Here is a 23,607-nt window from a genome sequence, read left to right as displayed (position 1 = left end):
TGGAACAGTGGAGCTTGTTCCAGCCTCAGGACTTCTGAGCTTGCTCCTCCTCCTTGTTCTCCTGATCTTGGCAGCTGGCTCCTCCAGGTCTCCTCTCAAAAAAGCATCACTCCTTTGGAGGCTTTCCCTGAACCCTCAGTCAGAAGTAGCTCCTCCTCACCAACCTCCAATCATATTACTATGTCCTGTCTTTCTTACAGCACCGATCACAACTTGAAATGACCTTATCTAATTATCTGTTCACTTGTTTATAACTGTACCCCCCTACTTCAAGACCTGTGAGAACAGGGCCCCATCCTGTCTTAAACATTATTAATTAAACTCAGTAATTACAGGGGGGTTTTCTACAAGAGGAGGTTCTACACAATTATGTGTAAAGTAAGTGAATGAGGTACACATAAACTGCTTCCTCAACATCTATTATTGGGCTTCAATGCCTCCCAAAAGATGTTTTCTTGTTCTGAGCCCAAACAAAGGTGAATCCAGGCCCTCATTCACCAGATGTTTCATATCCTCCATCCATCCCATTCCTGGGATAAGAAAAGGGATCCAATTTGATTTTTAACCATTCTAAGGACAAGGCAGGTTCCCACGAGCTTCCAGACCTTTACGCATGCTACTCCATTCCCCTAGCTCACCAGTCACCCACCCTTAACTGCCAGCCACTTTGGCCTTCATTCCTAGCTCAAGTGTCCCCCTCTTCTGCGACTGTCTCCTCTGTGTGCCCTGGGCCCCTGTGCTGCTATCTCAAGTCCAGCCCTCCTGTTCCTTCCCTAGGCTGCCTCCCACTGGAATCTGGGCTTGTGTAGGATGGTGGCAAGCCTGCCCAACCATTTCTGCATCCCCAAGACAGGCCAAGACACAGGAATGCCTGAAAATTCACTGACTCCAAAAGGAGGGCACCCATCATCCTAAGAGTGCTAAGGGGGCCTCTGAGCTTGACGCAGGAAATCTAGAAGTACCCCAAGTCAAAAAGGAAAAGAAAACAAAGCCAAAATGCCTCATGCTGCATAGGTGAGACCATCAAGGCCTAGAGAACAGAAGTCCTTCACGCCAGTTCCCACAAAGAGTTAGGAGGCAGAGACAGAAGAACCCTAGCCTCATTTCTGATGGAATGGCTGGGTTTCCTGTGAGTGCCTCACTGACACCCAGATTCAGGACACCCAGCCTGTATGGGCCCCCAAAGCACCTTCCCTCATTTGTGACAGTTATCTATGCTCCTAGCCAGGAAGTCACCTGAGGGAGAGGGCAGTGCACTGACCCCATCCATGAAGGCTACCCTCCACCCACTATCTATGACCTCTGGGATCCTCCGCATGGGGCTCCTGCAAAGCCTCTGGACTTGTAACAGATGTCACCCTCTGGGCACGGGGGGCTGGAGAACCCTTAACACAGGCCTTTTTTTTTTTTGGCTTGTCCTAGTGCCCCTGGCTTCCTCGTTTCTCTCCTCTCAGCCAAGAAGGGGGCAGGCGAGGCTGAGAGGACAGGAAATTATCCTGATTGGAACGATTGTGCAGTTCCTGAGAAGCCCTGCTTGGCCCCGCACTAGGGTGGAGGCTGGCCACAGCATGAGAACTATAAAAACAGGAATGCTGGCCAGATATCCAGGGCCTCGCACTCTCCAAGAAACCCTGGTCTGTCCTTGGCAGAACCCCAAACCCACCCTGCCTGCCCTTACAGGCCGATCCTTGCTCCCCACTCAAAAATATTTTAATGACTTCCTGTTTCCTGCAATTGCCTTAAATTGAAAAGCTTCATCTTATCCTTCAAGCCCCTCTGCCCTTGCCCCCAAATGTGACCCTAACATACTAAGATCTGAGAGTCAAGACAGACCTGAGTTCAAATTCTGGCTCAGCCACCTATTAACTTCACGAGTCACTTCATTTCCTCCTCTGTTTCCACTTTCATGTGAAGTTTTTGGTTCAGGGGCAGGCCCATGGTAAACATGAGTATTTGCTATGGCTATTACTCATTTAAATCCCTGCACCTCTCCATCCTTGCCAGACCCGTCTACATACCATTCCCTCCAATTTGACATCCCTATACCTTCAATCCATGCTATGCCCTCTACTTGGAATGTCCAATTTCTCTTCTGGTTCAAATCCCATATCCAACATTGTTCCAGCCTGGTCTTTTAAAGTTGCTGCAAGTACGGGCACCCTGCATGGATGACCCCTCCTCTTGATGAGCATCTTCGGGAGGGTCACTTTTAGGTGGGGGCAGTGTAGCACAGTAATTAAGAATATGAGCTGTGGAGCCAGACTGCTTGGATTTAAACTCTGGCTACACCACCTTGGGCAAGTGACTTTTCTGTGACTCAGCCAATGAATTTTTTAGTATAAAGTTCTCAGAACAGCTCCTGGCAAAGACTAAATGTTGAATATATTTTAGCTAGAATTATCATTATTAATATACCCTCCCAACTTGGACACAGAAACTGTCATGCTCTGAGACTGGAAAAAAAAGTCCAAGACACCTTGGGTTGTTGCTAGAGCTCCTGGAAATGCCCCTCTATCCCTCTATCTTCCCTGATTCTTGCCAACTCTTGGGAGGGAAGCAGGTGACCAGGATATCCATATTCAACTGGGGAAGAAAGAGGCTCAGGGGTAACTGATGTGTACCAGGTGCCATACAACTCGGTACCAAAGACCCAAGGTTCACCCTGCCCCTGGCACAGGTAACATTTTCATTGTCACCCTCAGCTGGCCTGCTTTAACCAGGGCTTGCAAAAGGCAGCCGGCATCTTGAGGTTAAATCTTGGCAACTGCTTGCCTTGAGTCAGGTCACGTGACCATCACCTCATCAATCCTTGGAAATGTCAATCTCTTTTATCCTGTTCATTTCAACTAACATTTTAAAAACCGGAAAGCAACTATACTCTAATAAAAATTAAAAAAACAAAAAACAAAAACCTGACTAGAATACCAGCCCCTCCTGCTCACCCCAGCCTCTGGAGGTACTAACTAGGAGAGTCATTTTGAGACCGCTTAGTTGGAGGATAGCATAGTGTCAGAGGCAAGCACTGTTATCAGGCTGCCTGGTCTAAACCTTGGCCAGTTTCACTACTTGCTTTGTGGCCTTGAATACAAGACTTCATCTCTTTGCGTCTCAGTGCCTTCATCTGCAGAATGGGGCTACTGATACTGTTGTGATGAAGATTAAAGGAGACCATGCCTGCAAAATGCTTTTAAAAATAGAGGACCTAGCACAGTCAATGCTAAACAATGTTGCCTACTATTACTAAAGCCTTGCAGTATGAGTTACATCGTATATGAACAGGCTTACAAACATACACTCCTCAGAAATGAGTCTGGTAAGCTGGAGCCAGATACAAAAATCCAGAATGTCTGAGCTAGAAAGAACTTCAAATTATGGTTACTAACTCAATGCTTTCAGAGGTCAGGCAGTTATCACACGTGCCCAAAGTTGGATGGTTGCAGCAGGGGCCTATTGGGACACGTGTAGGGTCTAAAGGTGGTAACCAATATTTAACTTCATCTTATGACTGCCAGGAGACCACAGGCCTTGATTTGCCAGATCGTTTGATTTTTTAAGAAAAGCTGAAATCTGGATTTTTAGGGGAAAATTCCTTACATTGCTGATTTATTTTAAAATGTAACAAAATAAAACCAAAGTTTTATTGAGTTTGGGCTCAATAAAGCATGTTGGCATGTCAGAAATGGCTCTGGGAATGCCAGTTCACAGCCTCTACACTGCCTCATAAAGCTGAGGCCCAGAGAGATTGGTTATGTGACTTGCCCAGGGACAGAGTGAGGGAAGAGAGAGCCCAGTCTGACCCTTTTCAAGTAGGCATGGCCTCCCAGGAACTCCCACCTCCTCACCTGCATTTGCGTTGCTCCCAATACTGTTGATAGCTGGCGGCACTGAGCTGGGTGGGTGGAAGGGCACATGTCCATTTTCCCGGGGTGGCTTGTCCTGCCAGGCTGGCCCTGCATCCCCAGGGCCCAGCTCTGCAGGGCCACCCCACTCATCTGAGCCCTGGCGAGAGTGGTAGGTGGGCTCAGGTCGGGTGCGAAAGCCGCTAGCTAGCCGGTCTTCCAAGTGGCTGAGCCAGAGGGCCAGTGCATTGCGGTCCTCCAGTGTGGTGGCTGGGTGGATGAGGGCATAGGAAAGCAGCTGGCGGCTCTCCTCGATGAAGGCATTGCTCTCGATCGAGTAGGCCAGCACTTTCTGCAGCAGCCTCATGTACTCCGACTTGGCCTCCGTGTTGCCTGGCTGAAGCAGGGGTAGGTGGGACAGCAGGAGGGATACCACCTTCTCTTTGGACTCCTGCTGCCACTGGCTGACGATGGCTACAGAGGGGACAAGAGGGAATGTCAGGGGAACCAGGGTGGGGGACCCCCCATAAAACCAGGAAAGGTGTCTACAGGCCATTCCCTCAGCTCCAATTTCACTTCCCTTCTCCTTTCATGACTCCAATCTTATCCCTCATATAGGTGATATCTAACATACTCTGCCTGCTTCCATGGTAATTTTTTTTTCCGGTTTCATCACTCCTACTCTCAGAAACCTGCTATGGCTCCTATCAGCCAAACGTGCCACTCTGGAACCTGAGTCCCTCCTGCTGTCCCCAGGCCGGCTCTTCTTGCTTTATCCCTACTCCTTACCTTCATGGTCTCTACTCTCTTTCCCCTATCAAAACAGCCTTCATCCTGACTTGGAGGACAACAGAATATATTGGTTAAAAGCTTGGGCTCAGGACTTCCCTGGCAGTCCAGTGCAGAGGGCAGGGTTCAGCCCCTGGTTGGGGAACACAAAATCTCACATGTTGTGTGCTGCTGCTGCTAAGTCACTTCAGTCGTGTCTGACTCTGTGTGACCCCATAGACAGCAGCCCACCAGGCTCCCTGGTCCCTGGTATTTTCCAGGCAAGCACATGGTGTGTAGTACAGCCAAAAAAAAAAAAAAAAGCTTGGGCTTTAGAATCAGACGGTCTGGACTCCCCCAACTTACTAGCTTGACCTTAGAAAAGTCACTTAAACTTCACAGAGCACTGATTTCCTCACCTGAAAAATTTAGTACCCAATTCACAATGTTACTCTGAGATTCAATGAGTTAATAAAAAATGGAATGTGGCCTGGCATATAGAACATATCTAATAAATGCTGATGGCTGCTTTTAAAACTGCAATCAGCCTCTAGATTCTACCTTTCCAGTTCATTCCATATACCAGATGGATTTATCTTCCTAAAGCACACCAGGATATCATGTTCCTGACCTGAAGCTTATAATGGCAACCAGCACCAACAGACTCAAGTTCAAGAGCTCCTAACCCAACATCACCTTCATTTCTAGGGCATTCTTCCAGATAAAGACTTAGTTTAGGATACCCCATCTTCCCTGGGGCTCTCTAAATGCCATATTCATCCAAACTTCCACACTCAGGCTGAGAATCAAGGTTTTAGTCTGCAACAGTCTTCCTTCCTCCTATCCAAATTATAAGTCTTTTATGGATTGCCTAAACCTGTCCTTCTTCAGGACGTCTTTCCTGGCTACTCCACACCTTGGGGATCTGGTGATGTCTCCTTTCTATCCCAACCCATAGTCTGAGGGCCCATCCGTCCTGTGAAGATGAGTGAGGCTTCCTTGTTCTACCCAGAAGTGAGCTCCCAGAGAATAAGGCCCCAAGCTAGCCCCACAAAGGTGGCCTTGGGAAGGAACTGTTACAGGACTGACTATCCCTCCTTGAAAACCTTGTTACCACTTCCATGACTAGTTCAATGGAGTGGAGGATGGCAGGTAATGCTGACGGGGAAAGGGAAAAGGACAAAGAATACCAACACTTGAGAAAAAAAGACAATGATCAGGATCAACTGTGTTCTCACTCTTGAGCAACTGAGCTCATACCTGCATCCACAGTGACAATCTTCCAACAATAAACAAGGGAGTTCTGAGAGGTGAGTTACTGGGCTAAAGGTAAGGTCTCAGAAAGGCACAAAGGAATTGAATGGAGCTAGGACCCCAGAGGGGTGGGTGATGAAAAAGAACAGGTAGTGATGTGGCCCATGTCCCTCCTCTCCTACTTACTGATAGAAACGTGATCACTGCAGAGAGCTCTACTTTCTCTATCTTAAAGAGAGACTTAGGATCATTCCTACCTGGCATGGTTGCTATGAATCTAGACCACAGCACAAAGCAGGACGTGAAGTAAGTCCTCAGTAAACATCAACTGTCATTCCTAACACCATGGTGGTTATACCTTACACGGGCTTCTTTTTGAATACCCACAGAGATTCTCAAAGCATAAGCTAACTCCCAGATCAGGAAACAGAGAGGCTAGAAATGGGCATATACAGGAGAGCCTCAGAATTTCAGGCATCTGGATTTCAAGTGAGCCCTGATCTGGATCCTTCTGCCTCCAATGGTGTCTCAACTCAGTATCCTTAAGGCTTAATACTCTGAGCACTTCTGGTCACCTCTGCCCACACTACAGGCTGGACACCTAGCCATTGGGAACATGGCATAAAAACCTGAGAAATACCTTTTTTATACACATTTCTTTTTCTTAATGATGTGTCTGGAAATCTGTGGCTTGGGAATTCATATTTGTAGCTCTAAGAAAGCAAAACACATACAAGTCCAAACTCTTGGCCATATCAGTGCACCTTTTCTTGCCTGGCCTCTCTACCCTAAGCTGTTAAAGTGCTCAAGGGTTCATCCATTTATTCAGAGTCATCAGTTCATGCTTATCCACAGTACTGGCCAAAACAGAACTAACTACACAATAACAGTACTAATGCATAATCCCACAACCCTCTACTATATCTCTCCAATGCCACTTTCTTCTTCTTCCCCTTGTTCGTGGCTTTCCAGATCCCTTTCAGGACCTGGCACACAAGGCCAAGAAACCTCATCCCCTCCATCTTTAATCTCCTGAACTAGCTCCCCATGACCATGAAGCATTCTCTTAGGTCATCTCCATATCAAAAGATCTTTTCAAGGTGGGACAAGTCTTCCTGACTTCAGGGAGCCTTCACTGTTTGAGTTCTCCCACCTCCATATGGCATTGGATCACAGGGAAAGGAACTCCCTGGCACTCTATCTCCTTGACTAAGTCCCTAAGTTTTCAGTTCCTGATAAGAAGGAAGAAGAAATACAGTGATTGAAGATGAGGGACAGAAAGTCAAGGGCTTGCACCCCAGCTGTGGTACAGGTGCTGGGACAACGTGCTTCCTCCTCTGTAAAAGAGGGGTCACAGGGCTGCTAAGAGAATTTAGGGAAGACAATCCACATAAAGCACCTGACACAGTGTGCCCATAGTAAACACTCAGTACATGTGACTCAGTGATAGGTGAATTTCTCCCTTCTCCTCCAGCACAGTTGGCCTACCCCTTTAGCCCTACCCTGATGCTCTCAGTTGCTGTTGTTTAGGCCTTACAGGGTAGGTGGAGGCATCTGGGACAGAGAAAAGCCTTGTCCAGTCCCTCCCCCACCCCAGAGTACTGCCAGGACTCCAGGGCTAAGGGACACAGTTTCTCCTCTGGTACTGCCAGGGGACATGAGAGAAGAGCCCCAAGGGTTGGGCTCAATGAAGGACCTTGTTCTACTGCAGTCAAAGGGGAAAGTGGTTTTAGATGAATGGAGGCTGACCCTAGGGAAATGTGTGTTCATGTATCTGTGCGGCAATGTGCTGAAAAGGGTGGGCCTCTCAAGACTGGAAAGCGTCAGTGAACACTGGAGCTGGTCCAAGGAATCTGGGCAGCCTCAGGGCCCTTGGGGTGAGCCCAGCGGGGGCTGCAGATGATGGGTGGGGATGAAACTTCTAGGTTGCTGCCCAGATCAGAAGAGTCTGGCCCAGAGCTGAGAGGCACAGCAGAGCCCCAATGAATACCTACACAGCTGAACCCAGATGGTTCCCTGGAAGGCAGTATTGTCTGTGTGTGTATAATATACCCTGTCTAGGATCACTCTGTCCTCAGGTCACTCTGTCTCATGTCCTAGCAGATTATATGGTGTAAAGAGTATAAGTTCAAGAGGCAAAATTGCCTGGATTCAAAATCTAGCTTTGCCTCTAAGACACAAGTCAATATAACTGTGGGCCAGTCCTGTAACCTCTCTGAGCCTTGGTTTCCTCTTCTGTATAATGAGGGTATTTAAAGCCCTTAAAACACAGGGTTGTTTTAAAGATTCAATGAGATAATCGTGCAAAGCATCTGATCTGTGTTAACTACTCCATGCACTTCAACTATTATTGTTGTTGGCTGCTGGTTGAAGATCTAGAGCTCAAGCTATTTTGGGGCTGGAGGAAGCAATTCACATAGGAGAGCACATCTGGGTCTCCCCCTTAAGATTCCCGACAAGGGTGGGGAATTTCATGCAGTTATTTACCAAAAACAGACACGTTTCTGGTTCCTCTGAGCTAGAGGCACAATAAGCAGTGATGAAATTCTGGAGGTGGGCGGATGGGGGAGGGGACTGGGGAATGCCATGACGTCAATGACTGCAGCTCACCAAGCTGCAAACCTGGACTCCAGAGAGGATAAGGGAGACTGTGTAAAAGTGCTCTCCTTGGCCAGGTGACCAGAGCTAAGTAGGTCATGACCCTAGGTGCTGCAAATCACAGGAGCCAAATGTATCTGGGAAACTGCCATAAGAAGAAACTCATTTTTACATGCTGGGCTGTTGCAACAATCGTGGCAGCCTGTGGCTGGGTTTTGGCTCCAACATGCCCTTCAATGCTTCACCCCATCTCACACAAATGTAGGGGAGGGCAAAGGGGCTCACATTTTTGTTTGATGAACTGTGTTAGTAGAGCTTATAAGGGGAGGGTGGAGGCATCAGAGTTGAGCTTGGGTGACTCACTCAGCCACAGCCCCCTCTTGACCTCAGTTTCCCCACCCAGATTCAATGAGCCAAGGAGGGAAGGGCTTAAACCTGATGGATACAGGGACTCTGACTCAGAGAACAGGAGGAGAGAAGAAATGCAGGAAATGTGGCCCAGGAGGCCAGAGGACCAGGGAGAGGAGACTTCAGCTTCCCGGGCCCCACCCTTGGGCTCCAAGTCATCATGGGAAGGGGGGAGGCGGGTGATAGGATTACTGTTGTAGCTGCAAGTAGGCAGGGCAGACAGCACTGAGACAAGGAACAGGGATAATGACAAGGGGAAACCTGGGGCTTCTCCTTCCCTGGTTCCAGAGACCCTTGGGGTGTTGCTTTTCTGTTTCTAGGTTTTATCTCAGACTCTGCTCCCATGAAACCAATAGTGGCCGCGTGGGCTGAGGGGCTTCCTTCTACCCTTCTGGCTGCTTGAGAGGAAGGGACAGCCCAGACCAGTGCCTCTTCCATGCCTCCCAACTCTCCACTTCCAGTAGGTCATGTGACAGTACCCTCAGCACCTTAATGGGCCCACCCAGAGTCAGTGTCAGCAAAACCAGCAGTTCTCCACTGAATGCACACAAGCACCAAACAGCAAGCTTAAAAAACACCAAAATCTCTGGAGATAGGACCTAGGCCTCAGGTTCTTTTCATAAAGTGATTCTGACATGAAGCCACCATGGGGACCCACTTACCAAAATTCAGCTCTCTGTACTCTCTGGCCCATTCTGAGGAGGCTATGGGAGGGTAAGCAGCTCTGACCCAGACCCAAACTTGAACCCAGGATCTCCCTGGGAGAACTGAAAGAAGTAGCAGGGTTGGGTAGATGAGAAATGAAGTACAAACCCCCCGAAAAAGGCAGAGAATCTGCCTCACTGTTCTGCTCTCCTGGCCCAAAGGGACTGAAAAAGAGCATCAGACCCTATAATAGGTAATCCTTATCCAAGAAAAGGTAGACCAACTGAACTCAAAGATTTGGTTTGCAGGGTAAGTGTGCATCTTGGTGGGAAGGAGGGACAGGTTCTCTGAGGTGCCCATTCCATAAAATACTAGGAACCACTGCTGTACTTGGAGAGTATATGGAACAATCCCTTCCTTGTCTAGATGAGAATCCTCAGGCCCAAGAGGGATGGGGCTGGCCCAGGTCACAAGAGGTGTTAGTGGCAGAGCTTGATCTAGAACTCTTGGGTGTCCTAATTCCTGTTCTCATGTCCCATGACAAATGAATCATCAGTACAGAATCATCTCTCAAACTGCCTAGTCAGCAGAAGAACCAGGGTGCCCGTTAACAGGCCTATCCTCTAAGGATTCTGATTCAGTGGGTCTGGGACAGGGGCCCAGGAATCTGATTTTAGGTCACATTCTCCCCCATCAGGTGGTTCTTATGATGATGCAAATTTGGGAAACACAACAGGATGGGAAAGCCATAATGGACAAGAGAATGCAGAGCTCCTCCTACAAGGCAGGTCTCCAAGTCCAGTGCGCAGCTCCTTCCTTCACCAGTGAGGTTGGGAGTGAGACAGGAAACACAGGCTTGGAGCCCCCATGCCTATTAGGAAGAGGCATTCAAGGTCCAAAGGACTGATCTCTGTGATCACCTCTCTCTCCAGTCATGTTTTTGCTCTAATCCTGGCAGGCTTCCTGCTGACTCTGGAACACACCATGGCCTGTCCTCTCTTCCCTCACTCTAAGTTTTCCCTAACTCTCCATCCACCTACGTACCAACTTGTTTTATTCTTACCACCTGACATGGGGCTGGGGATAAAGACCTTGATTCATATATTCATTCACCAGTCAAGTCATTGCAAGGCAGTTCTCAAGGACAGGCATTAACCACAACATCTTAAGGCCAACTGTCTGAGATGGGTCTCAGGTTCTTGGTATAAGGTATGTCATGTCTTTCAAGGGCAATGTGGTAACAACAGATATTTTAAATGTATATAACTTCAAACTAGCAGTCCCACAGAATTCTAGGAATTTATCCTAGAGATGTTTAAAGCGTACTCAATACAGCACTCCTTTTAAGAGCAAGACCTTTAGAGTCAAATTCCACCTCCACCTCTGACCAGTTGTACAATCCAGGGCAAGTCGCAGACCTGTCTCATTTGTAAATGGGGGAGTTATAAGATCTTCCTTACAGAGCTGTTGTGAGGATTATGAATAATATAAGTAAAGCACTGCTTGATACACAGGTCAGGCTCTCTGTTACTTTACTATTCTTACTATTAAGCCGCCATTAACAACAATGAGGTATATGTGTACATGGTGAATAAGGAATGATCTTAAGGTTCCATTTTTCAGTGGAAAAAAAATAAATTAATATGTGTGATGCTCTGTTCTTTGTGCTAAAACCATCAAAATAATGAAAAAGTTGGAGGGAGAACATGAATGTACTCAAGTGGAGAATGTGCTTTAATGTGCACAGACTCTCTTATAAAACATACACAAATTGGGAATGTGGAAGTCTGGGAGACCTCACTTTTCATCTTTCATATGGTTTGATTTTACTGCAAATTTTGAAAACAAAAGCAAAAACTAAAAATGCTCTAGTAAATAAACAGCAGTAAGCAACCAGTGATTTTGATAGATGGCCAGGATTGGCACCCAGTGCTCATCCAACTCTCTGCTCAGAACGGTATGGTGGGGATGCATGACCAAGCCACTTAAGACATTGGTCTGCCTCAAAGGAGCTCCTATGCTGGGGGTACAGCCATACCACAACCACAGATCCCCTGCCCTGGTGCTAGAGCAGAGAAGAACCCTCCCTGGTGGGGAGGATGGGAGAACTGTGAAACAGCTGAGGTCTGAGCCGGCTGCAGCCAAGCTGGGTTCCTGCTGCTCACTGTCTGAGACAGGAACATAAGCTGGTGACTCCTGGCCTGAGGAACTGACTTCCCCTAAAACCATGGCACTTCTGTGATTTGTACAAAAAAAAACTCAAAGTAAAGGTGACTGCTAAGATGGGCAGGCCTCAGAAGAGGTGGAAGCAGGTCTGGGGGTCCCCAAATCCCAATCCTAGCATCCCATGATGATTTTTCTCACCTATAAAAAGGGGAGAGCAACATTACCTATCTCAAGGGGTTGTTATATGGGCAAAACAAATTACTGACAATAAAAACAACAATTAACATTATTGAGTGTTTACTGCATGCCAGACATTGTTCTCAGGGCCCACAACTAACCTATAAGGTAAGCACAGTTATCTTGATTTTAAAGGTGAGGAAACCAGGGCTTAGAAAGGTGAAGTTACTTGATTATATAGCAAGTGACAGAACTGGGATTTAAACCTAGATAGTCTGATTTTAGAGTCACGAAGAACACTTTTCAAAGTTACTATATAAGTAAAGTTAGTACCTGGCTTGTTGTAGGGACTCAGTGTGAACTGCTATCATGAGGAAGAAGGTGGAAACATTAGGGCACACTCTACATGGGTCCCTGGGTACCAGCCCCATCCAGCTAGCTTTCAGGTGCATATACTCCCTCTCTTTGGTTTCCATGGCCTTCCCTTGTGGCTCAGCTGGTAAAGAATCCGCCTGCAATGAGGGAGACCTGGGTTCAATCCCTGGGTTGGGAAGATACCCTGGAGAAGGGAAAGGCAACCCACTCCAGTATTCTGGCCTGGAGAATTCTATGGACTGTATAGTCCATGGGGTCGCAAAGAGTCGGACATGATTGAGGGACTTTCACTTCACTTTGGTTTCCATCTCTCCCACCTGTCACCAAGGTCAACACCTCTCCATCCAGCCTTGGGAAACCCCAGAAGGCCTGAATGGCTTCAGCAGTGCCCTGTGAGATGGTTCTCTGGACTGACTTCTATCTACACTTGGGGTCTGAGGGAGAGGTTCTAGAGAAGCCTTGCTCACCCACACCAGTGTCACCCTCATGAGACAAAGAGTACTTCTTTACTGAGTGTTCAGGAAACTGACATGGACTACATGTAAATTCAAAACTCTCTTGAAACTGTTTATGCCTTAGGTGCAACCTACCTTTGAGGGGGTAAAGAATAATACGACTTGTAACTTTTGGAAGAGTTCTAAAATTCCCTCCTAGCTCTGATGTCCTGGAGCTTGAGAAATGAATGAATGCTCACCTTCCATCCCCCTTTCATCGGTAATGGCTTCAGTCTGTTCTTGTCAGCTGCCCTAAGTGATCCTTCCTCTGCTGTGGGTAGTTTCTAGTCTCCACTGCACCCCACCCCCCCCCGCCCCAGGAGTGTCCCATTCCACGTCTGAGGATTTCTGGCAGAAAGCCCCAGAAGAGACATGATGATGACTTCAGAGGTCAGGGACTCTTCACCTACCAACAAGCCTAGAACCCACATTTCTTAGCACCATTGCTGGGTAGGCCTCCTCAGTCACCTGACATCTGTTCCCATCCCAGGTCTCCCTCCCACTTTGCTCCCATCTCTGGGGGTGGAGACTCACCAGCACTGTTGGCCTCCGACTCCAGCAGGTGAATGTCATTGCAGTCTGCCAGTGAGTGCTCCAGGCAGAGCTGCAGGAAGCGAGCCTGGGTGCGCGTGACTCGCTTCAGAAGTGATAGCAGGGCCACTGTCTGTTCACACTCATTCCAGCCCTTGAACCAGCCAGCGAGGATGCCCACCTGGTCTCGGAACATCATGGTGCCAGGCCTGGGGCCAGGGTGGGGGGACGGCGGTGGCGAGGGCCAGCGCCGTCACATGGTCTCGGCTCTGGGCTCCTGTTTCCTCTCCCCTGAGGGCCAGGGCTTGAGGACGTTCCCTGGCGTAGTGGCAATGGGTGATGAGGGGAAGAGGACACCTGCTCACATCGGGGGAGGTCTTGGTCCAGCCACGCCTCTCCAGGCTCCTGGAAAAGGAAGCAAGGGGGTCAGAAAGAAGAGGGTAGAACTGGTCTGGTGAGTTCAGGGGTTAAGGAGGCCTCATGTCTTCCCCTTTAGCTCAACTCTGCTGAGCTCCTGGGAGAAAGACAAAGCCAACACCAGATACTAAGCCAACTTTCCCTCCAATCTTCAGAGCCAGAGAAAAAGCTTGATTGGGACTCAGAGACTCAGACAAAGGAGAAGATGCTGCCCCTCACATCTGGCTGTCACAGGGCCAAAGGAAGTGGATTTAAAGCAGAGTAAGTTGGTAAGATTTTCTAGATGCAAACAGGAGACAATGCACACTACGGCAAAAGATGTGAATTAATGGAGACCTGGCCCCAGGTGACATGACTAAGCAGACATGTGATGCTGAGCACATGTCCTGACCTTGCTAATCTCTGGTCACCTCCTCTAGGGGGCTGGGCAGAGTCACTGCTTGCCTGCTAAAAGGAACCTAAGGAGTCTGTGTATTATTTCAAACTAAGACCCACAAAGCTGGAATATGGGTGAGTGGTGACCCCAGTGGAGATCTCAGGTACATGGATAGCTATATGATCAGCAACTGGGTGCCTAATGGTAGGAGGTCTTTTCAAAGATCTCTAACATGCTGGTGGGGCGGGAAGGATCTCATCCCCTCCAACCCAGCTCTCCCACTCTGATCTCTAAGATCCCATCTACCCTTGCTCTGAGGTGAATCTCTCCCAGCCTTCTTCCTCATTCCCTTAAGGATGCTCCTGACTCAAGTCCTCTGGATTGGGATGCCCCCTTGGCTCTCAGAGATGCCAGCTTGTCATCCATTTTCCTAAAAGCCAAGAGGATACTAACCTGAGAAGGGGATACATCAAATGTTAAAAACTCCAAAGCAAGAAAGTATCCAAATTCCTTAGGCAGGAACCACACAGAAGCTGTGTCAACTGGGCAGACAACAGATTTATTCTTCAGTTGACTGGTTTCTGGACACTACTCTGAAGCCTTTCTTTAAGTGGCTCCTGATCCAGGTCTCCACTCACATTTCCTCTGTCTCTCCTGAAACCAGTGCCCTTGGCTCCATCCCCAAACCACATTTGGCTTCATCTCCCTCTGGCTGCCAAGAGGACTGACAACTTCATACAAAGACTCATTGAACCTGCTGGGCTAGGTCTCAGGGAGCTACTGCCATCTCCCTGGATGTCCAAGCTCCTGCTGAGGAGCTGTGAGGCACACCTGACAATGGCGGAGCCTCACCACACAGACCCTCATGGGCCACCTGAACAGAGCAAACTGGCCTGGCTGTCGATCCCTTTGGATACAAGAAACAAGAGAAAATGTGGGGGGAAATGAAACCTTATTCCCAATTAAACAACCCTCCCAGAAATCTTTCTAAACGACCTATCAGGAGCTTCCCCAGTGGCTCAGTGGTAAAGAATCTGCCTGTCAATGCAGGTGACACGGGTTTGATCCCTGGTCCAGGAAAATCCCATACACCACAGAGCAACAAAGCCTGGGTGCCATAACTACTGAGTCTGTGCTCTAGAGCCCATGAGCTGCAACTACTGAGCCTACGTGCCAAAACTACTGAAGCCCGCGGGCCCTAAAGCCTGTGCTCTGCAACGAGAAGCCATTGCAATGAGAAGCCCAAGCATCGCAACTAGAGAGTAGTCCTTGCTCCCTGCAACTAGACAAAAGCCTGAGCAGCAATGTAGATCCAGCACAGCCAAAAAGAAAAATAAATACATAAAAACAAAAAACAAATAACCCAATGACAAATCAAATATTGCCTCCCTGGCTTAAAGTCCTCCAATGACTTTTTACTGCATTTAAATAAAATGCCTAGAGGGCTCCCTGTAAGACTCTGGTGGCTGTTCTAACCTCACTGTGTACCGAGTTCTTGTTCACTTGGACTTAAGCACAGCTTCCCCCAACCTATCTATGGCTTGCTTTTATTTGTCACTCAGGTCTCAGCTCAGTGTCACTTCCTCAGAGAGATCTTCCCTGATCATCCAAACCTAAGAAATTTCTGTCACTCTACTGAATTTATTCTATGTAGTATGGCACCCTCAGTATCTTATTTGTTTGTTGTTTCTCTCTTCCCAACAATTGCAAGCTACACAGTTGCCCAGGGCCCAGAACAGTGACTAACACTTAGAGGGTGTTCAATACGTATTTATTGAATGAATGGATGAATGAAGGTGAGCATGGAAGCCACACTTGGGACTTCTACAGCCCTTGGGGCAAAGATGACAGAAGGAATGATCAAAAGGATGGTAAAGTGATTTGGAAACCTTGCCCTAAGAGAAAAATTTGAAGGCACTGGGGAAATTTCCCCCGAAGAGAAGACTCAGGAGGAATGGCATAACTGACTTGAAATACCTGAAGGGGTAGCACACAGAAGAATCAGAGTTGTTTATTTACTCCAGAGGAGAATCAGGATAGATGGCTCTAAGTGAGAGGCAACCTGAGACATGAGAAATGTTGAAAGTCAAGAAAATTCAGTTCTAGTCTTGCCCCAGCCACTGTGTCACTTTAATCTTTAAGCTAGTCTGTTTCTCTTGTCTAGGATGTGTGAGATAAGGAGCTAGACTGGTCAGACATGACAAGTGGGTTTTACCTCACAGGCTAACTCCAATCAATTGGTAGTGGCTGCCTGGAACACTGTGGTGAGAAGGATCCTAAAGAAATGAAGCAATAGGAATATCCATCAGTGGAGAATGATTAATGAATTGGAGAATACCTCATACAAGGTGATATTATGTAGTAATTAAAAATGTGCTTGGTTCTGACAGCCGAATACAAACTATGTGCTTCTAGCTATGTGTAGTGTTTGATCTTTACAACGTAGAGTGTTACGGTTAGTCCGTAAGTACACAGTACTGTGTTCAGTCATTTTTGTAAAGTGAAAAAAAAAAAAAAAGCCGTATATAAACCCCTTACATATATGAATGCCTATGCACCTATGTATATAGAGAAATGTGTAGAATGATACACCCTGTGCCATTCACATTGGTTACCTTGGGGAGAAGGAGGAATTAGTTATACTCTTTTCATATAACTTTGTGCTATTTTACTAGTTCCACATGAACACAAATTACTTTTGTAATTTTTCAAGATAAATTTAATTTTAAAGAAATCTAAGGCAGCATTCTACTTTCTGGCTCAGTGAGAGAGTGCTGTGATTGATTATCAATGTTTGCCCTGGATACCGGACAGATGAGTGGTACTTCATGTGCCTGAAAAAGTCAGTTTCCCTTCCCGGCTCCAGTATTTTGTGGCTTTCAGTCCTAAGGAGACAGCAGCTGCCTCAACATAAGGAAGAATTTTAAAATAATGTATCTGTCCAAGAATGGAACTGGCTGCCATGTGAGGAGGTAATAAGCTCCCTGGCCGCTGGAAGTGGTCAAGCAGAGGCTGGATGAACATCCCTTGGGAGTGGGAGGGATTCCTTCGCTGGGTGGCAACGCATAAGATAGAAGGACATGTTACTATTTCAGAGGGAACATTTGTGATGGGATGTTTGCTATGCCAACAGTGTTTACGGCAAAAAGATGACCAAATCCACAAACAGACCTAAGCTGTGCACTCTTGCCTATAAACACTTTTACTGGGTGGCTACTTTCCCTAAGCAACAGCACTGTGCCCCTGAAATAAAACTACTGACTGAACATTAATCCAGCTTCTTCCCCAAGCCAAATGCTAGAAGCAAAGCCTTGGGACACAGTAGGATCTCAAACATGATGCTTACAAGGCCAGATTTTGAATGCAGCAGGCCGGTGAGGGCTATGGTGAGCTGAAAAGCACAAACACTGTCTAAAGGGAGAATTTACTATTGAGCTCTAATCAACTGCTGCCATGTAGGAATTTGGGTCCAGTATTGTTAGATTTTCTTTTTTTAAAAAGAGGAGCCAGAAATCTAGCTTTTTAAATTAAAATTCCCCTATTTTTAAATGTTAGAAACTAATTCATATTAAAACAGCAACAATGAACCCTATATAGAACAAACAAAGCCTGTGGCTTAGGCCAGATAGACACAAACTGCAAAAAGATCAAAAGTCTGATATATATCCCTCTCAAGGGCCTCTCTGGTGGCTCAGACAGCAAAGAATCTGCCTGCGGTGTGGGAGACCAGGGTTTGATCTCTGGGTCTGGAAGATCCCTGGAGAAGGAAATGGTAACCCAGTCTAGTATTCTTGCTTGGGAAATCTCATGGACAGAAGAGCCTGGGAGGCTACAATCCATGGGGTTGCAAAGAGTTGGACACCACTGAGCAACTAACACTTATCAAGGGCCTAGAGAAGGTTCTACATCTTCAAGCCACTCCACTGCTCAGGAAATGTGATGAGGAGAGAGGACCTAGTGTCCAAGGAAGGCTTGGAGACTCTGCATGAAACCCTGGGGCTTTAGGAAACAAACGGTCACTATTAGGGGAAGGACAAATAAGGAGTTTGGAATTAGCAGATACAATCTACTGCATATAAAACAGATAAAACAATAAGGTCCTACTGTATAGCACAGGGAACTATATTCGATATCTTGTAATAAACAATAATGGAAAAGAATATGAAAAAGACTACACATACATAGCTGATTCACTTTGCTGTACATGAGAAATTAACACAACACTGCAAATCAACTATACTTCAATAAAAATAAATGCAAAATTAAAAATAACCCCTAAAGGAAGTGTTCCTATGTTTTAGACAGAAGAAGAATGCTGGGTGTTTGGTCTGGATGGTGACTGGAGATGAGGACTGGATGGCTTTCTTCCACCAAAGGGCCAAAAGGCCTCCAGCTTCTCTCCTGGGCACTTGGCAACAGTGAGAAAGGATGACTTGGCTTGGTGAGATTAGCCAGGAAAAAAGCATCAGCACAGACTATTTGAAGGCATCTTACTGTGGTAGCAAATTACTATGATGGATTCAGTGGATTTGCCTGCCAAACATCCACACCCATCTTCTGGTACCAGGCCCCTAAATTCCCTTTGAAGAATTAACTGCCCTTCTTGGATCCAAGAGTAGACATAAAGTAAAACTTGGCCACGGAAAGCCCTCCCTGGACTTTGCTGTAAATACTAGGGAAAATAAGTTCTTGGTTAGGGGTGCTCAGATTATACACTATTTTCTGATATTCCTGGTTGCTACTGCTGCTACCTCACAGTGAGCACCCATCTCAGAATGAAGCCAATAGAGATGAAAGCAAAGTCAAAAGTTGAGGGAAAAGAGAGACTTGTTCATATCGTTAGAAGACCTGTCTCTAGCTGGCTTGAAGCCTTTCACCCCACCTCCCCATCCCAGACTTTTCAGTTACATGAACCAACAAATTCCTTTTGGGCTGAGGCCAGTCTGATTTGGATTTTTACCACTTAACACTTCAACTTTAAGCCTTGACTGTTCCCATACAAAAGAATTCACCACTGCTCTGGTCTCTTTATCCTTAGGTGACCAAAAATGACTCCCTGTCTTTGAGAAAAGACACTAGAGGGAATCCCTCTGGTTAAGTCCTCAAATAATCCAACAATATGGCTACCATATTTGGTCTTTAAGAGACCAAGGAACCTTCTTGAGAAGCATCTTCCAACCCTGGAAGGTGGGAAATGGAGTCAAAAACTGGCTAAGATGTTCCAGGAAAAACCAGTCATTGGCTCTTTCTCCGAACAGTGAAAAGCAGCCCACATACAGGAAGCGTCTCTGGAGGTCAGCTATCCTCTCTCAGAAGTAGCGCTGCAGAGTCAGTCAGACAGGGCTGAACCAGAGCTCTCCTACTGACACTAACTTGCCATGCTGATCTTCCACAAGCAACTCAGTTTCTTCCTCAGTGAAGCTTAAGAATGAAATGAAACAATGTACATAAGATACCTAGAATGATGTTTCACATGTCTTCACATATCACATATTGTATTATCTGCCAGGCCTTATGCTAATAGCTTTCCACCGATGAGCTTGTATGATCTCAAAAACTATAAACACACATATACATATCCTTATTTTACAGATGAAGACATGGGCACACAGAGAAGGTTAAGTCACCTATCCAAGATTACACAGCTGAGCTGAGATTTTTAAGGCCAAACACTCTGGTTTTAGAGTTCTTGCTTGTTCCTGTGTTTAATGCTACAGCCTCCTGTATGTTCCCTTCTACTGCCTAAAGTTCAACCAAAGTGTATACCCTTTAATGCCAACATCTCTGGACAAATGAGGGCGTCCTATTAGCCTTCCCACCTATCCCTAGCCCTCGTAGAACATCCATGTAGGCCCTGGAGGAACTTGCTCATTTCATGAATAAGATAATAGGCTAGTTACCTATGGTTAATTCACTATCTCAACTTGAGAATAGGAGAATGTGAGAAGCCAAGGTAGCCCAGCTTCTGTCTTGTGAAAACTAACCATTATTTTCAGAAACTCCTAAAATATGTATACAAAATATATATATTATTGCCTCAACCAAGACTGTGCCTTTTGTATGAATGGTCCTGGAGAAGGGAAGGAGAGGAGGGGAAAAACTAGGAAGGGCCTCCTGGAAGATAACACAGCCTGGGGAGCTATGGGAAACTTGCATAATTTGGAGTAAGTGATTTTACCTTGTTGTGCTTGTTTTCTCATCTGTAACATGGGTTTAATAATAGCACCTACTCTCACAGAGTTGTGGGGCATAAATACCCTCACAGAGATGTTAGCTAGTATCATCATCCTGGATTCCTCTCTCTAATCCCACCATCAACTCCCGTTTGCTCAACACCAAACATGTATCTGTATCTCCATTTTTACTACTACCACCATATTCAAGTCATCATCCTTTCTCATCTGGATGAATGTATTGCCTCCTGTTTCCATTCTTGCCCATTTTCCTTGCAGAAACCAAATTTTCTTTAAAAACAAATAGATCATGTTACTGTCTTGCTTTAGAAATCCTGTAAGAGCTTCCAAATGCTTGTAAGTGAAAATGTAAATTCCTTACCATGGCCCACAAGACCCCAGATAATCTGGCCTCTGTGAACCACTCCAAGCCCCTGCCCCTTCTGCCTCACTTATGCTTCAGCCACACTGATCTCCTTACACATCTCAGGGGTTTTGTGCTGGCTGATTCCTCTACCTGAAATGTCCTTCCCCAGGTCATCATATGGCTGGTTCCTTTCCATCAATCAGATCTGGGTTCATGTGTGCCCCAATCTTCCTCATCTCCCCAGTAGGAGTCTTTGGTCTGATATCATTGTCCAAAAGTGTTTCTTCTAAGGCTATAGCTCTTCTGGAAACACCTAGACTGGAAGATCCGTGAGGGAAAAAAGACTGTGGCTATATTATTCACTGTTATATATTCAATTTCTACCACAGTGCCTGAAACATAACAGACTGTTAATAAATATCTGTGAAAAATTTCTCCACCTTGCAGCAGTCTTTTCTTCACATGTAACAATGGTTAAATTAGAATGCCGAAATCTCAGATCCTCCCGCAACTGGTGCCTTCTTATCTTTCAGGTTATCAGCTCAACTGTCACTTCTTCAAAAAGGCCAATTCTGACCACCCTGTGTACAGTGGACAATCCCCTACCCCGTTCAATTTGTTTTAATTCCTTCATAGCACATATCACTATCAGACTTATTCATGTATCTTCCCTCCATCAGAATATAAGATCCAAGAGCTCTAAGACCTTGATTATTTCATTCACTGCTGTATCTCCAGTACCTAAAAAGTGCCTTCATAAACTGTTTGATTGTTGGGGACATTTGAGATATGCATACTCTATATAATAATGTTGTTCTGTTGCCCTCAAGCAGACTCTATTCAACAAATTCACCCTAAAACAAACAAAACAAAACTTACTCACAGTAACCTATTTAACCCTCTCTAAAGCTCTGAGTACTGGAAACCCAAAGCTGAGGTAGGGAACTGAAAAGCAGTACTCCTGGATTCTACTACCTCAAGACTACAACCAAACCAAGTCAGTCATCTCATTCCTGTTTTTCCCAAGTGAAAATCACTCAGTCATGTCTGACTCTTTGTGACCCCATGGACTATACAGTCCATGGAATTCTCCAGGCCAGAATACTGGAGTGGGAGGCCATTCCCTTCTCCAGGGGATCTTCCCAACCCAGGGATCAAACCCAGGTCTCTTGCATTACTGCTGCTGCTGCTGCTAAGTTGCTTCAGTTGTGTCCTCCCGCATTGCAGGTGGACTCTTTTTCAGCTGAGTTACCAGGGAAGCTCTGTTTCTACCAGCGAGATCCCAAAGTCAAGTCTGGTGGGGTCAGACTAGCCAAAAACAATCTCTGGATCCAAACAATCATACAGAACAGAATGACTGGGGCTGGGCAACAGTGAGGAGGGGACCACCATCAACACTCAAAGGTCAAAGGATGGAATCACAGTTCTATCTGGTTCAGCAAGCAAGAGAATCTCTAAGAGCACTGCTCACCTAAACATGTCTGAGGATCTTCGGTCACGGTCTCACACTTAGCTCAGAGAAGAAACTGTTTTCAAACTGGGGCTCTCAGTCAAGAGTTCTCTTTCCACTGAGACTGCTAAGGATGCAGAGTTCAAGTCTGGGGTTGCTAAGGGCCATTTTGTTGTCACAAAGCAGAAATCAGCTGAGGATGAAATTAAGTCAGTGGAGAAATGGGGCGATTACTAGGAAGACTGCTTGAACTTCTGGATGCAGCTAGGTCTATCTAGGAACCATTCTAGTTCTGGACTTTTCAGTAACATGAGGCAATTAATTCTTTTTTTTAAGCCAACTTGAGCTAAGGTAATGCCACTTACATCTTTAGAGTCTTGGCTGCTGAGAGCTTTTTTTTTTTGCTGAAACTGAGCACTTTCATATACAGGGCATTGTTCTAAGTGTGTGTTTTGTGTGTCAGTCACTCAGTTGTGTCCGACTCTTTGTGATACCATGGACTGTAGGCTGCCATGCTCCTCTGTCCACGAAATTCTCCAGGTAAGAATACTGGAGTGGGCTGCCATTTCCTCCTCCAGGGGATCTTCCCAACCCAGGGATCAACCCTGGTCTCCTGCATTGTGGACAGATTCTTTACCATCTGAGCCACCAGGGAAGCCCTTGTTCTAAGTACTATATACATATTAACTATTTAAGCCTTATAACAATTCTATGAAGTAAGGTATCGTTACTACCTTCATTTTTTAACTCTGGAAACGAAGGACTAGAGAAATTCAGTAATTTGTTTTAGGTCACAAAATGGGTAAGCAATGAGTGGGATGCAAATCCTGTCTACTTGAAGAGAAAATCCAACTCTGACTTCAGACACTATCATCCTGGGATGGACAAAGCCAGAAACCTATTTGAGCCACTTGTCCTCAATTTCATCCTTTGTAAAATGAGGATAATCATAGTTTACCTACCTCACAGTATTCCTGTGAATATGAGATGAGACAATACACATGAAGCACTTAAACAGTGACTGGTAGATAATAATTACTCAATAAACAATGATCATTATTACTCTTTGGGTCACTAAAGTGCACCTGGCAAATACAGTGCAGATGGAGGAGATCTGTTTTCTTTCATCTGTGTCCTTCAGGTGAAGAGAAGAAATGCCATGGGTTAGAGGTGAAGAGTCTTTTTTGCTTTTGACCAACTGCATAACCTGCTTCCTCTGCCTGGAAGGCCAATCATCCTTGTCCCAACTCTTGTGGAACAGCACCCAGTCTTACCACCTCTTCTATGAAGTCTTTCCAGATAGAGGGTTCCTTTTCTCACTGCCAAATTCCCACAGTATATAGTTTTTACCTCACATTCTGTCCCATGTACCTGACCAACCTCTCTACTGGTCTGTGAGCTCCCTGAAGGCAGACTTCAGTGTTATCCTTGTGATCTGTTTATTCTTCTCAAACTTAGCTGCTGGTTAGCCAATGATTCCCTACAACTTACAGAGGCAAGAGCCCACTTTGTGGAATTCAGAGAACAAGTTATATCCCAGTACTTTCCAAACTCCCAGTCTGGTCAGCA

The 23,607-nt window shown here is 46.1% G+C and overlaps 1 protein-coding gene across 2 annotated transcripts in view; it reads right to left on the bottom strand.

Moving 5' to 3' along the window:
* SAMD4B (sterile alpha motif domain containing 4B) overlaps positions 1–23,607 on the bottom strand; it is a 36,498-nt gene that overhangs the window by 9,211 nt on the left and 3,680 nt on the right. Inside the window, exons 2-4 of one of the 2 annotated variants that reach the window (XM_086352448.1) lie at positions 16,264–16,324; positions 13,259–13,660; positions 3,843–4,313 (exon numbers count right to left, since the gene is read on the bottom strand). In XM_086352448.1, the coding sequence (XP_086208574.1) occupies positions 3,843–4,313; positions 13,259–13,454 (667 nt within the window). In that variant the 5' untranslated portion in view covers positions 13,455–13,660; positions 16,264–16,324. The remainder of the gene's footprint in view (positions 1–3,842; positions 4,314–13,258; positions 13,661–16,263; positions 16,325–23,607) is intronic. The other variant, XM_086352447.1, reaches the window with a different exon arrangement.

The sequence above is a fragment of the Bos grunniens genome, chromosome 18 (assembly GCF_055505025.1).
Source record: "Bos grunniens cultivar Pamir isolate PY7600 chromosome 18, Bosgru_T2T1.0, whole genome shotgun sequence".
Classification (NCBI taxonomy): Eukaryota; Metazoa; Chordata; class Mammalia; order Artiodactyla; family Bovidae; genus Bos; species Bos grunniens.
This window is presented reverse-complemented; position numbering and strand designations above follow the sequence as displayed.